At 47.3% G+C, this 13,864-nt stretch overlaps 1 protein-coding gene across 7 annotated transcripts in view; it reads left to right on the forward strand.

The window, feature by feature from the left end:
• TRIM66 (tripartite motif containing 66) overlaps positions 1-13,864 on the forward strand; it is a 63,747-nt gene that overhangs the window by 26,952 nt on the left and 22,931 nt on the right. For all 7 annotated transcript variants that reach the window (XM_060303553.1, XM_060303551.1, XM_060303548.1 and 4 more), the window contains 7 exons: positions 25-157; positions 473-589; positions 2,174-2,288; positions 2,843-2,989; positions 5,177-5,294; positions 6,693-7,567; positions 8,928-9,089. In XM_060303553.1, the coding sequence (XP_060159536.1) occupies positions 25-157; positions 473-589; positions 2,174-2,288; positions 2,843-2,989; positions 5,177-5,294; positions 6,693-7,567; positions 8,928-9,089 (1,667 nt within the window). The remainder of the gene's footprint in view (positions 1-24; positions 158-472; positions 590-2,173; positions 2,289-2,842; positions 2,990-5,176; positions 5,295-6,692; positions 7,568-8,927; positions 9,090-13,864) is intronic.

Consider the following 13,864-nt stretch of genomic DNA (forward strand, 5'->3'; position numbering starts at 1 on the left):
CACTTTCTCCATCTTCTCTGGCAGGAGTGAATGGTGGTTCTGGAGACTTCGCCTTGTACTGTCCTCTACACACACAGGAAGTGCTCAAGCTATTCTGCGAGACCTGTGATGTGCTCACATGCCATAGCTGCCTCATGGTGGAACACAAAGAGCACAGGTGGGGCCGGCGGGCTGCCCAAAGGGGAACTGGGAGGGCTCTGGACTCTACCTATGAGAGCGCTGGGCTCCCAGTACTTCAGAATCCTCTCCCTGCTCAAGCCAACCTTCAGCCCCTGGGCTGAAGTTTTTCCCTGTTCCTGTTGTGGGCTTTCTCTGGAGAGGGCCTGAAGGGCCAAGAGTCTCTGACCCACTACATGTAACCCCAGCCTCCATGGACCTGGCTGAGACAATGCACTGTGGGGATTCTCTCTTGGCTGGCGTGCTCAGAATAAGACTCAGTCCTCCTCAGCTTTTTCTCTGCCTCCTGCTCTAGGTGTAGACATCTTGAAGAAGTTTTGCAAAACCAGAGGATGCTTCTGGAAAGTGTGACTACACAGGTGGCACATAAGAAATCTAGTCTACAGACATCTGCAAAGCAAATTGAGGACAGGTAACATCGGCTAGCCCCTTGTCAGCACTGGAAATGCACTGTTCCCTCTCATCCTGGGTCACAGTACTAGGATGGAGTACTTATAAGGAAGACATGCAGACATTGGCATATGTCCTGGCCTTAGAGGTCTCAGGGCCAGGGAGGGGGTTTTGGGTCATCACTTGGTGCATGGGGCCAAGCTAGGTCAGGATGATCACAGTGAGCCTGGGCTAAAGTACATGCCTTCTGAAAGTGGCCATGAAGTAGCCAAAGGTAGGTGCTTAAGGACAACGGCACAGAGTAGATATTGGGGAAGAGTGCTGCTTATCATGTGGGTACAAGTCAGTGGCAATCTACCCTTTATCACCCCTTTCCCAGTGTTTTCCATATAGACCTACACATGACGTGAAATCATCTGTATTTTCTGTGGAAAGAGAAACAAGTATGTACTGAGAGATCATCACGACAGGCACTGGGTTGGGCATCATGCATGCATCATTTTGATCAGTTCTTATAATTCTTTGAGTTGGGGTTATCTCCATTGTACTGATGAGGAGGCTAAGGTTCAGATAGGTTAGGTGACTTGTCTGAGATCACACAGCTAGTCAGAGACTGAGCTGGGTTTGGAAGCTAGATCTATGTGGCTTCAAAGCCCATGTTTGTTTTTTTTTAATGGCTTTTTAAAATGGCTTTAATGACTTTATATATAATTTATATACCATAAAATTGCTCTTTTAAAATGTACAATTCAGTGAGTTTTTTTGCATATTCATAGAGTTATATAACCATTATTACTGTCTATGTTTTTTTTTAATATATTTATTTATTTTTAGCTGTGTTGGGTCTTCATTGCTGCTCATGGGCTTTCTCTAGTTGCAGCTAGCAGGGGCTACTCTTTGTTGTGGTGTGTGGGCTTCTCATTGTGGTGGCTTCTCTTGTTGCAGAGCACAGACTCTAGGCGCACGGTCTCAGTAGTTGTGGCACACAGGCTTAGTTGCTCCACGGCATGTGGGATCTTCCTGGGCCAGGGCTCAAACCCTTGTCCCCTGCATTGGCAGGTGGATTCTTAACCACTGCACCACCAGGGAAGTCCCCTACTGTCTACTTTTGAAAGACCCTTTTTATCACCCTAAAAAGAGACCCCATACACATTAGTAGTCACTCCCCATTCACCGTGCAACATCCCCAGCCCTTGGCAAACACTAGTCTACTTTCTGTCTCTACCTGTGCTCTTTTTACTGCATGACGGTGTTTAGTGACGCTGTTTACATGAAGTCATAATTGTACTCACTCTCTCTGTCCTGCCTCTAGTGCTGTGTGAACTGGTGAGCTACTGGGTTGACCTGGGCGTGGCCCTGCAGTTTACCTAGAGAAAACTGCGTTGAACTTTGGGCCATTGTCCCACTTAGGTCAAGTGGGCTGGGTTGTACAAAGAGTGGGATGGGTGGTGGAGGAAGGTTCTTGTTTCTTTACATTTGGTACCTGGTGGACCCTGATCTCAGTAGGCAGCCTCCACACTGTAGGCTCTTACGTTTGCTGTCTGTAGGCTCTCGTAGGCCTGGGGGGAAGGTCTCACCATGCTCTGTCTCATCCTGTTGTTTACAGGATTTTTGAGGTGAAGCATCAGCACAGGAAGGTGGAAAACCAGATCAAAATGGCCAAGATGGTTCTGATGAACGAGCTGAACAAACAGGCCAGTGGGCTCATAGAGGAGCTGGAGGTATATGTGAGCAGATGGATGGGTTCTGTTCTTTCCCTGGGGCAGAAACCAGGCACATATCAACCTTGTCTCAGGGCTCAGAGATGCCTGGGCTAGAATTCAGATATGTAGTTTCCATAGCTCTCTGCTGCTCCCTGTATCTTAAAATGTCCAGTCTAATTTTGGGAAGTTGGCTCATTAAGAGCTAGAGAATCAGATCAAACTCCCATTAATGCTGTGGCAGTAAGGCAACTGCCTTCCTGGACTATGCAGGGTTATAGCCTTGAAAGAGATATGAAACAAGCTATGCCCAAGAGATGCAGACATTCATTCATTTTCTCATTCATTTATTAGCCATTCCATGTTTGTACTATAAAATCTACCTACCCTGTCTCCCTCCCTCCCTCCCTCCCTCCATCCATCCCTCAGCAGCCCATGTCCTCCTCTCAGGGGTGCAGTTTCATCTGATTCCATCTGTGTTTACACTGATACACACAGACCACCAGACTTCCCAAGCATGTGGCCTGCAGTCCAAGAACAGGATCAGGGACTCTGTCTTCTGTCTTCGTAACCAGGGCATTACTAATGAAAGGAAGCGGAAGCTGGAGCAGCAGTTGCAGAGCATCATGGTTCTCAACCGTCAATTTGAGCATGTGCAGAATTTCATTAATTGGGCTGTCTGCAGCAAAACCAGCATCCCTTTCCTTTTCAGCAAAGAGCTGGTAAGAAGAACTCCCACTCCTCAATCACTGACTTTGGGTTAGTAAGTGAAAACCATCTTTGACCAAACCCCACAGTGCTAAGGACCCAGGTGCTGGAATAGACCTGCCTTCCTCCAAGCAACTCAGCTGGGAAGTTCTGTAGTTCTGTCTTAGGTCATGGATCCAGGCATTAATACTAGCAGTGTGCTGAACATTCCATAGGAAATTATTTGGGTTTAAATGGGACCTAAGAGGAAAGGAGGAGTTGAGGATGACATTGAAGTGTTGGGCTTGGGAGGGTGATGATCCCCAGGAAAAGAAGCAAGAATTTTGAAGGATGTTGATGGGGTTTATATTTGGATATGTTGAAGTGAAGGTGCCTATAGGGCATTTAAAGGGAGCTGTCCCAAACCTGCTTTGATAGATGGGTCTGGAGGTCAGAAGAAAAGTCAGGGTTAGAGAGAGAGAGATGTGGGAGTCACTGGGATATCAGTGATATTGGAAGAGTGTGTGAAGGAAGAAGAGAAGAACAAACCTGGAGCCCAAGGAAATGCCGTCATTTTCACATAGACAGAGGAAGAAGATGAGTGAAAGAGATGAGAAGCAAGCATCAGAGGTGAGAGGAGAAATAGGAGAGTGTGGTGCACAGAAATTAACAGAGTTTCACATTTTAAGTAATCAATGTTACCATTGCTACATAGGTGAAGGGGCATGAGTGGTGAAGCGAAGCCTTGAGGTCTGGGAATCAGGAGGTCCCTGGTAATCTTTTGGAAGACATTCCCACAAAGTAGAAGGGTCAAAAGCTAGAATGAGGAAGCTGAGGATGGGAGGTGAGGAAGTAGAGACAGAAGTGAAAAGAAGGGAAGTAAGAAGGTAGCTTGAGAAGGAGACAGGGTTGGAATACTTTTTTAAAGTAAGGAAGACATTTGCACATCTTTATTTGGGAGAAGTGGTTGAAGGTAGAAGAGATGTGTGGTAGAGGAAGCATACTGGAAGGGCAGAAAGAAGTGGGACCTAGAGTGAACTGGTTGACCTTAAACAAGAGGCACTCCTTTCCTCTGAGATCAGAGGACAGGAAGGTGTCAATATAATGTAGTTAAGTTTGGAGATAGGAGGGATACAAGTTTGAGGGAAATTGTCTTTTATGGGTTTTTTCACCCTCTGTGAAGTTGGAGGTGATAATGAGAGGGTTAGTCATTGGGTAAATGACATTGAGGAGAGAAGTAAAAATTTTAGATAGTCATTAAGGACCATGGTAGAGGAAGCTGACAAGATAGGAAGTGACAAGAAGAAGGACTGAAGGGTACCCCTGAGGGTAATGATCAGTGTAGTGACCCCAGATAACATGGCTTTGGGATGGCTGGATTGACCCAAGGTCAGACATTGGGGATGGGAAGGGAACTAGGGCACTAGTGACATTGTTACTGAAAATGATGGAAAGCTGGGACGACCCTATGGACTAAGGGAGCAGGGCTTGGGGAGTCCAATGAGGCTGAAGAGCATGCTCAGAGTGAGAGCTGGTTATGATCAGGGGGTGGGTTGTTGGAGTTTAAGGTCTCATAGGTAGAATGGTTCTAGATGATGAAAATGGTCTAGATATGGTGAGTGAACTGAAAAGAGAGGTGAAGGTGATTTACATTAAAGAGATCAAGGACGTAAGAGGCCAAGATGCTGATTAGGACATTGGTTAACTAGATGTTGTCAGGGCAGTTGGATACTTGCCAAAGTCCTAGATAAATGGGAGAGTTAGCGATAGGAGATAGATGAAAGGAATGAGGGAGGAAGAGGGCAGTTGACTAGGGTGTAGTGGAGTTTTACAAGCGGATGGAAGGACAGCTATGGGGAACTCAGAGAATGTCTGCCCCCATTGGCTTTTCATGTGAGATTATGGTAGAATGAAAGGAACTCTCTTGAGAGGCTTCCAGCCAAGTGATATTCTGAGGGAGAATTAAAATCATTCGAGGCCTGGAAGAGATAAGAATGTAGGCTTTCCATAAGCCTCAGTAAGAAGAAGGGGATCAGTAGGGGTGGGGGAAAGCGGAGGAATGTGAAGATACTAACGTGTAAGGAAATAAGCAAGCATATGGGGGAGGACCACAGGCTAAACAGCCAGGACTTTGGCCTTCAACTTGTCCAAAGAGTGAGGGAGAGGGCGTTGTCATTCAGGCGCAAGATGCCCAAAGAAATGACCTTTGGTGCTGTTGTCAGATTGTGTTTCAGATGCAGCGATTGCTGGAGACCAATTGTAACACAGACCCTGGTTCCCCTTGGAGTATCAGATTCACCTGGGAGCCTAACTTCTGGACCAAGCAGCTGGCTTCCCTTGGTGAGCCCAGGGCCTACTCTGTGGGCCTGTGCATGATTGCTAAGAACACATATAGACCATCTGCTTAGCTTACTGGCTAGATCAGCATATGCCCAAGAGAAAGCACTCCCTGAGACTGCCAGAGCAAACCTGAATGACTGGGGGTGATGAGGGTAGGGTTGGGGTGGGGGGTGGGGAGAGTTGATAGCGTAAATAGCAATGGCAATACAGGACTTTTGTAACAGGACCAGCTGAGATCTGAGCTTCCTATTCTGCATGAATGTCCCTCTTCCCTTGTTTTCATTGCTAGAAGAGGAGACAAGACAGTGGCCCTACTCTCCAGAATGCTGTATGGCAGTGCACATGTGTGTGGGCACAAACAGAGATATTTCAGCGACACAGAGAGGAGACAGACAGACAGTGTCACACATGTCCTTTGGAGTTGAGATATAAGCAGATAATTCATGACCTTGTGCGTTTTTCTTCCCTGCTGCAATAACTTGCTGGCATTCAGTCTTTAGGCAGAATGTAGACAACTTGAAGTTGTGCCTGTGTTGACAACCTAATGGTAGGTTTGTTAAACTAATGGCCAACTGCTACCTTCATCCGGGCTGTTATTCTCAGTGAAAGTGTTTTGAACTTAACAGAGCGATAAATGATATATTTAGGTTTATTTTTTGCTTCCCTTACCCTTTTGATTTAATTCAACAGACCTTTGGTGAGCACCTGCTCTGAGTCAGGCCCCACCCTGGCCACCAAGTGACCAAAGGTGAATAAAACACACCTCCTGCCCTCAAGACACTTGGTCTTCCCCAAATAAGCCTCAGATGAGCTGAAGGAGCCGTTAGCCTGAAACAGCAATGGATATCATCTACTCATGTATGAGGGCCCAGGGGCCTCAGTCCGCAGCACTGGCGCCTGGCATTGACCCTGGTGTTAGAGCTTCCCCACTCTCTTCCATCCTACTTGCCCAACACACAGTTCCCCAGAACCATATTTGAAGACTTGCTCATTTGTCCTGGGGATGAATCTCCTTTGCCACTTTCCAACACACTCCTTCTTCTCCCCCAGTGTTGATTTTTTTTTGGTCTGAGTCTCTCTTGGGCTATTCTGTTAAAAAAGAAGTAGGTGCTCTTTGAGGGAGCCCGTGGTTTCTCTAGTGAGATAGAGTCAGGACTGAGCATCTGGTAAAAGCTGAGCTAATTTCTAAGTGTCCCAGGCCCCAAAAGCAGGTCTATATAGGTCCAATTGCTGGAAGCATGCTAGACTGAGTCTTGGGGATCAGGGGTTGAATTTCTTAATCTCTGCATCTGGTACAAGTTTTTTTGAATGCTATCCTTCGGTCCCAGGAGTGGGAGGTAGCAGAGGGGGAACAACTGCAGATTACCTTTGGAAACACTCTCTATTTTGAATTCTTAGGCTGTATAACTACTGAGGGTGGACAACTGTCCCCGGCAGATACTCCTGCGTATGGAAGCTTACAGGGACCATCATCTTTTTATCAAAGCCACCAGTCCCCAGGGGCTCAGCAGGAGACTCTCAGCCATCCCTCACGCAAGTTCCAGCCTCCAGCACTGTGTTCCTCCTCTGTGTGCTGCTCCCACTGCTCCCCAGTCTTGCCCTCCCTCAAAGGCCAGGTCCCGCCGCCCAGCATACACCCAGCCCACAGCTTTAGGCAGCCCTCCGAGACGGTGCCCCAACAGCTGAGGTCACTGCAGTGCTCCCCACTGCTGCCCAGGGAAAAAGAACTGCCCTGCCGTCCTCATCCACCAAAGCTACTTCAACCCTGGCTGGAAACCCAGCCCCCTGCGGAGCAAGAGCGCACATCCCAGCGGCTGGGGCAGCAGCTGACTTCCCAGCCCGTGTGCATCGTGCCTCCGCAGGATGTTCAGCAAGGAGCCCACGCCCCGCCCACCTTTCAGACACCGTCTGTCCAGGTGCAGTTGGGCCACCACCAGAAGCTGAAGCTCAGCCACTTTCAGCAGCAGCCGCCGCCTCCGCCCCAACAGCAGCCACCCCCACCTCTCCCTCCATCCCAGCATCTGGCTTCTAGTCAGCACGAGAGCCCTCCTGGGCCTGTCTGTTCCCAGAATGTGGACATAATGCACCACAAGTTTGAGCTGGAGGAAATGCAGAAGGACCTGGAGCTTCTCCTTCAGGCTCAACAGCCCAGCCTGCAGCTGAGTCAGGCCAAATCGCCGCAGCATCTTCAGCAAACCATCGTGGGGCAGATCAACTACATTGTGAGGCAGCCAGCACCCGTCCAGTCCCAGAGCCAGGAGGACACAGTGCAGGTGAGCCTCAGGGTGGCATGGAACACACATTCTCCCTAGGACAGTGCAGGAAACACAGCCTCCCAGTCACAGGGTGGCACAAGAGCACAGTTTCTTCATTTTAGGGTGGCCTTGAACTCAGCCCTCACAATTCAAGACTGCGCCGGGCTCCACCTCCCATCTCAGGAAAGCTCCAGAGAACGGAGTACTTAGCCCCAACATAGATCTGGGCTTGATACTGTCCAGAGTGGCCTGGCTTAGCCCTGTCCTCCTGGGTGACACTAGGGACCTTGTCCATGAATGGAACTTCCTGAGCTGTGCTGGATTCTAGCTAGCGCCAGGGCAGAAGGGAGGCTGTCTCTTACCTTTGTAACCTCACTTGCCTTGCTGTAACTTGTATATCCCAGACAGGGGGAAGGGCAGTGAAGGTGTGCCCTACATGCTAGTGGACAGCAACTTCATAACACTTCATAACACTAAGACAGAGACTTAGAGTTTATTCCAAGCCTACTAAGCTAGGAATGTTTTATATACACTATGTCATTTGTCCTATCAACAATGTTGTTATGTAGGCATTACCATCTGTTTTTCTAGGTGCAGAAGTGGAGGTCAGAGAGGGCAAGCAGTTTGCCTAGAGATCCTAAAACATTGAGTGGTAGAGCGAAGACTTGGATCCGGGGCTGCTGACTCTGAAATGCCACAGAGGAGGCCCTGTTCTCTCCCTAGGGGGATTCTGAAGGCTGCTCCTCTCTTTTCTCAGCTAAGAGACAATTGAAGAGGTGCAGTTTGTGCCTCTGGGATTTCTGCAGCACTCCACATCTTCATCCTTAACTCTTGCTTTTCTTTGTCCCCAGAGCTTCCTGTTCCAGCCCCTTCCTCCTCCCCTCTCACTTTTTTCATAGTGGTGTCTCCTTTAAACATGTAACCACATTTATATCTTCAAAGCAGCTCTACAGACTTTTACTTTATTACAAAATATAAGGCCTCACATTTATGCTTCAGGACTGACAGCTTCAGATCATGCTTCAGATGTCTTCCTCTGAGGCTCAGTTCCTTTGAGGGGATATGGAATAATCCTTATGATGGCAGAGAAGGGTCTAGGGTTTATAGAGGACCATAAACTCTTTAAATGTAAGTCAAAACTGTTATGATTGCTAAGGTGAATATGACAGAGTTAGCTCATAATTCTTGGTTTGGGTTCTGTCCTAAGATTGTCATATTAGGAAGAATTTAGATAAGACTATCTTTCTTTCTGAAAAAGTTTCAAGCAGTTCACAATGTGTAGGTGGTAACAACGGACAGTGCAGGGTGGGCATTAGCCTTTGCTGCTGCTGCTACTCTTTGCGGTAAAACCCACCCAAGTTCTTATTTTCTTCTCCAGGCTACAGATGAGTCCCCAGCATCTGAAGGCCCAAAGCCAATTCTCCCTCTTGACAAGAATACAACTGCTAACTTGCCCCAGGCATCTGGGGAAGAAACTCCTCACAGTGTTCCCCAACTGGACAGCGCCATCCAGCACTCCTCTCCGAATGTGGTGAGAAAGGTACTAACAGAGCCTGCTTTTGCTGACCATACGGGACCCACTGCCTGTCAAGACCCCAGGGACCTGGATGAGGATGATTGGGTGGGGGGAGGAGTGTCCCCGTTCCATCCCTGGATGTTACACAACCCTGACTCATGCCTTCTGTCCTAATGAGTCTGCAAGGTCCTCCTCTACCCCATTTCCACCCACATACAGTAAAAATGGGAGCAACTGAGCTTCATTTAGAGAGGAAGGGGAAAGGGAAAGAAAGCCGACTTATTGAACCCTCACTCTGTACCTAGAACTGCACATGGTGCTTCACAGGGTGATTTCACTTAACCTTCCCAACAGTACTGTGAGGTGGGCACCCCAATTTTATGGCTAAGGAAACTGAGATCCAGGGTCCTACAGCTAGTACATAAGAGGGCTAAGGTTTATTTAAAATGAGAATCCAAAGCCTGAACTTTCTTCTGTCTGCAATGAATGAAAATGGGGAAAATGTTTTATGTGGTCCCACAATCCAAAGTTCGTTGGCCTTAGAATTTGGATTAATGGAATTTATTGGGTGAGTGCTCTACAGGGATATCCTGCAGAGGTAGCTGAGCATCTAGGGACACTGGGATCTCTTGGAGATAAGCTATTGGAGCCCTTCCTGTCCATCTACCTACCTGCTGGTGGAAGCGTTCATGGCAATAACCCAGAATCCCACGACTCCTCAGCTGTCCTACTCTAACCCCTGCCCTTCATCCCTACCCTGGTCATCCTCCTAGCTGGAACCTCAGTGCTGTGCCATGCCTTCCCATCAGCACTCCGTGTGTTCCTTGGCCCTGCTCCACTTATCCAATTGCCTTTTCTGGTCTAGTCCCCTCAACCTTCCTGGTACTTCCACTCAGCCCTGTACCTGAAGCTCTGTCAGCTATTCTGTATCCTTCCAGCCTGCACCCTCGGTCCTGCAGCATCCCTTAGGCTATACAACTCCAGTTCCACTAGTTGTTCTGTGTACCTACCCTTCATCATGTTTCTCCCAGTAGCACCATTGCCATATATGTTTTAGATCAGTCTAACTCAATGATACTTGAGAAGAGAATTTTAAAAAGTAAGAGATGGCAAAAATGAAGTGTTAACTTGGAAATCCCTTGAAGTCTGGGCAGGCCTCTGGTACTCATGGCTTTTTGTCTATGCCCATCCTGCCCTATCCTTTTGAAAATTGTCTGGCCTAGAGGCCATAGAGATGCTGTAAATTGGTCCTTTGTGGCTCTTAGTGGTTTACATTCTTACACCTGGGGTAGATACCTATCCATCCAACCATCCATCTATCCACCCATTTGTGTATTCACTCAATGTTCAAAAAATATAGGTTAATCTCCTATTATATGCCAAATAGTTTTCTACGTGTCAGACACACATTGGTGAATAAGAGTCTCACACTGGAGCTTATATTCTAGTGGGAGAGATAGTTAAACAAGCAACAACAATAAAGCATGATAAAGTGCTGTGATAGTCATTGGGTTGTATAGAAGAAGCACCTAACTCTGGGAGAAGGGACTGTTCACAGACTTCCTAGAGGACATGATTTTAAGCTGAGATTTGAAGGAGGAGAAGTTAGGCTGGTAAAGGAAGGAAGGGGGAAAGTATAGAATAAATAATCAAAGGGAATGGCAAATAGGAAGGTCCAGAAGTGAGAGAAAGCCTGGGGTACTTAGGGGGTTTCAGATGATTTGGCTCGGTAGGAACATGAGATGTACTGGAGAATGGGCGTGATTGAAACCAGAGTGGTTGGAAGGCCTTGTAAATTATGCTCTGGAGTTGGGATTCAGTCTTGGGGGTTGCGAGGCGTGAATGAAGGATTTCTAGCAAGGAGGGACATGGTTTGAATTAAATTTTAGAAAGGTCACTTTAGTTGTAGTAAGAGAGACCAAAATAGTACAGAGGAGAAATAGGAGAAGTTGAATGAAATCAGGTAATGATGGGAATGATGAGGCAGCAAGAACTTCAAGAGATCAGATCACAGGAGCTTTTGGGCTTGGAGTCTGACTGGCAATGGGAAGTGAGGGAAAGACAGTCCAAGGTGTGTCTTAGCTCACTGAGTTGCCATTCACCTGAGCTGGGAGCATGGGAAGAAAAGCATATTTGGGGGGGAGGAAAACGTTAAGTCTTGAATTGTTGGTGCTCTCCTGTGGAAGTTACATTATAAGATGAATATAAGATGAATGGAAGGCAGCTAGCTTTAGAGGTCAGTAGGAAGCATGGGCACTGCCAGTGCTCAACTGGTAGTGGGAGCCATGCTAAAAATGCTTCTGCTTATTTAATGAGTCTCAGTTCTGCTCCTCCACCCAGTACAGAGGAAAGGAGGTGAGCCACATGCAAGCATGGAGTCCGTGCTGCCTGTGTGGGTGGCCCACAGGGTGCTCTGAGCAGTGAGGGGAGGGGGATGCTGCCCTCCTGTGTGGCTGCAGGGTGGCAGTGGGGTTAAAGAAGATCCTAAGAACTCTAACTTCTCGTTTTGAGCTGCCCCTGGTCGTTAACCTGGGTTCGTGCAGAGGTGTGGAGGGGCAAGTGGCCTGACATTTTTCAGATGCTTTGTAGGCTTCTTTGTGGCTTGGACTCCCAGAAAAAGGAACCTCAAGGTTGCCATCCTGGCCCAGAGGAACCTTTGGGTCTACTTGACTGAGAGGGGTACTGCTTATACACAAAGCTCCTGAAATAAGAAGAAGGGCTTTCTTTTTGAGGGAATTCATTGCCTTGAATCTGGGATCGGGCAGGGTGGGGGTATGAAGGTCAAGGTTACCAAACAACATTTTGAGCATCTTATCATTGATTGATAATACTTTGTATAGCACTTTCTACTTTTTTCATAGGTTTTTACAAGGATTATTCCATTGTATCTCTTTGTTTATCCTAGCAGTACTATGAGGAAGCCACTTTCTTACTCCCCTTTGAAAGATGTGGAAACTGAGACACAGAGAGGTTCAGTGATCACCTAAGAGTTACACAGCCAACGATTGGCAGTGTTAGGACCAGAGCACAGGTTCCTGCCTCAGCCCTGTGTTCAATGATTAGGTTAAATTGCCTCTCTCTGTGCACTGCAGTGGGAGAAGTAGGACTCCATGTGGTCTCTCACCTGCTGGATTTTCCTATCTTTATACTCTCTGAAGTAGCCTGAGGCCTTGCTGGGGAGAGGTCTTAGGACCCAGCCTAGTTTGGTCTTGGCTATCTTTATCTGGTAAAGGCATTTAGCCCCCAGCCGACTCCTCAGCCTGTACTGGCCTGTGAGTGCCGGGGGATGTCAGAAGTCTATCTGAGGCCACAGATGAGAGGAACCTGTGGCTCCAGGCACCACTCTGTGTTCCACAGGGACCTAGTCATGCTCAGAGCTGCTTTGTGTCACCACATGGAGGACTTCTGTTACAGCTGAGCAGCTGTGCACAAGTACCTAGGAGCTGGTACTAAATAAGCTGATGGTGAAAACAGATTGCTGCTGAAAATGAGAAGTGAAAGTTCTAGAATGGGTTTTCTAGCGGCTTGAGCTCTGCAGTCTCGGGAACATTTTATCCCACCACCTTCCCTGCCTCCAGCAGGATGTTTTTGTATGAACTTGGACATTTGTTTGGCACTAGCTGTTGCCTATGCTTCTTAATCTTGGTTCAGCCACTCTGAAGAAAGACGATGAAGAAAGACAACTCTGCAACAGAACCCCTTTAAATTCCAAGTGAAACTGGAAGCCGTTTTGATGGCTTCATTTCAAACTTAACTAGTCAACTGCTGAAAAATACACACATTCCTTTCCTCAAAACACTCATGGAGTCAAGGCTGTGCACGTCACAGACAGCCCTATCTGAACCCCAGTTCACTTGCAAGAGGGACCTCTTTTCTGCTCATAATGTGGCCCCAGATCTTCAACAAAGGACTTTGAGGCCACCAAGATGCTGCTTAAGGCTTGAGAGGAGTCTTTGATGTATTTTCAGCAAATGATACAGAAGTAGTAGGCATTCCTGTGGTCCAGATTATTAAGAGTGATGCAGAAGAGTCAAGGATAATGACTCAGATGAATAGCGTTTATGCCATTATCAAAGCATTTTGATGCCTGAGCTCTTGATTTGATTCTTAAAACTCAGTGAGATTTACATTAACCTCTAGAGGAGGAAATTAAAGCCCAGAGATGGAAAATGATTTGCTTAAATACATACTCTAAACCTTGACATAAGTGAATACTAGGCATCCCGCCTTCACAGTCTCCAAATACACTACTACGGACCAGGTCATGGGTTCTCAGCCTTAGCAACCTTCTTTTCCTCATAGTCTGCCACTGACAGCAGCGTTTCTCAGAATGTTCCCAGGGCCTGGTGTGGCTTTCTTAGGGCATAGCCTGTGTCCAGTTAACATGTGCAGAACTGTACAGAGATGTGCCCTGTCCAACAGAGCTAACACTCCCCAGGTCTGGCTCCCTGAATTTTGTACTCTCTAGGAAGCCTGTCTCCTTCATTCTAACCTGATTTTATTCACAGACCAAACCCAAGATCTTTGTCTATCTCTTGGTTCATGTGAAAACAGGTTCTTGTTCCTAGGCCTTAAATTTCCTTAACCCAGCCTGGGAAAAATACCTCTGGCCTAAGTTTTCCTAGTCTCCAAAATTTGGGTTTTGACGATTCTACTCATTCTGGCTTTTACTTCAGATTTACTGGAATCCACTTATTCTTTTCCTCTTCCTTCCACCTCAGACTCTGGGATCCTCTTTGCTTTTTCCATCTTCTTGTATCATCAGGGCACTGGGCAGTCTTCATTTCTTCTCTCTTCAC

The sequence above is a fragment of the Globicephala melas genome, chromosome 8, assembly GCF_963455315.2.
Source record: "Globicephala melas chromosome 8, mGloMel1.2, whole genome shotgun sequence".
In the NCBI taxonomy this organism is placed as follows: Eukaryota; Metazoa; Chordata; class Mammalia; order Artiodactyla; family Delphinidae; genus Globicephala; species Globicephala melas.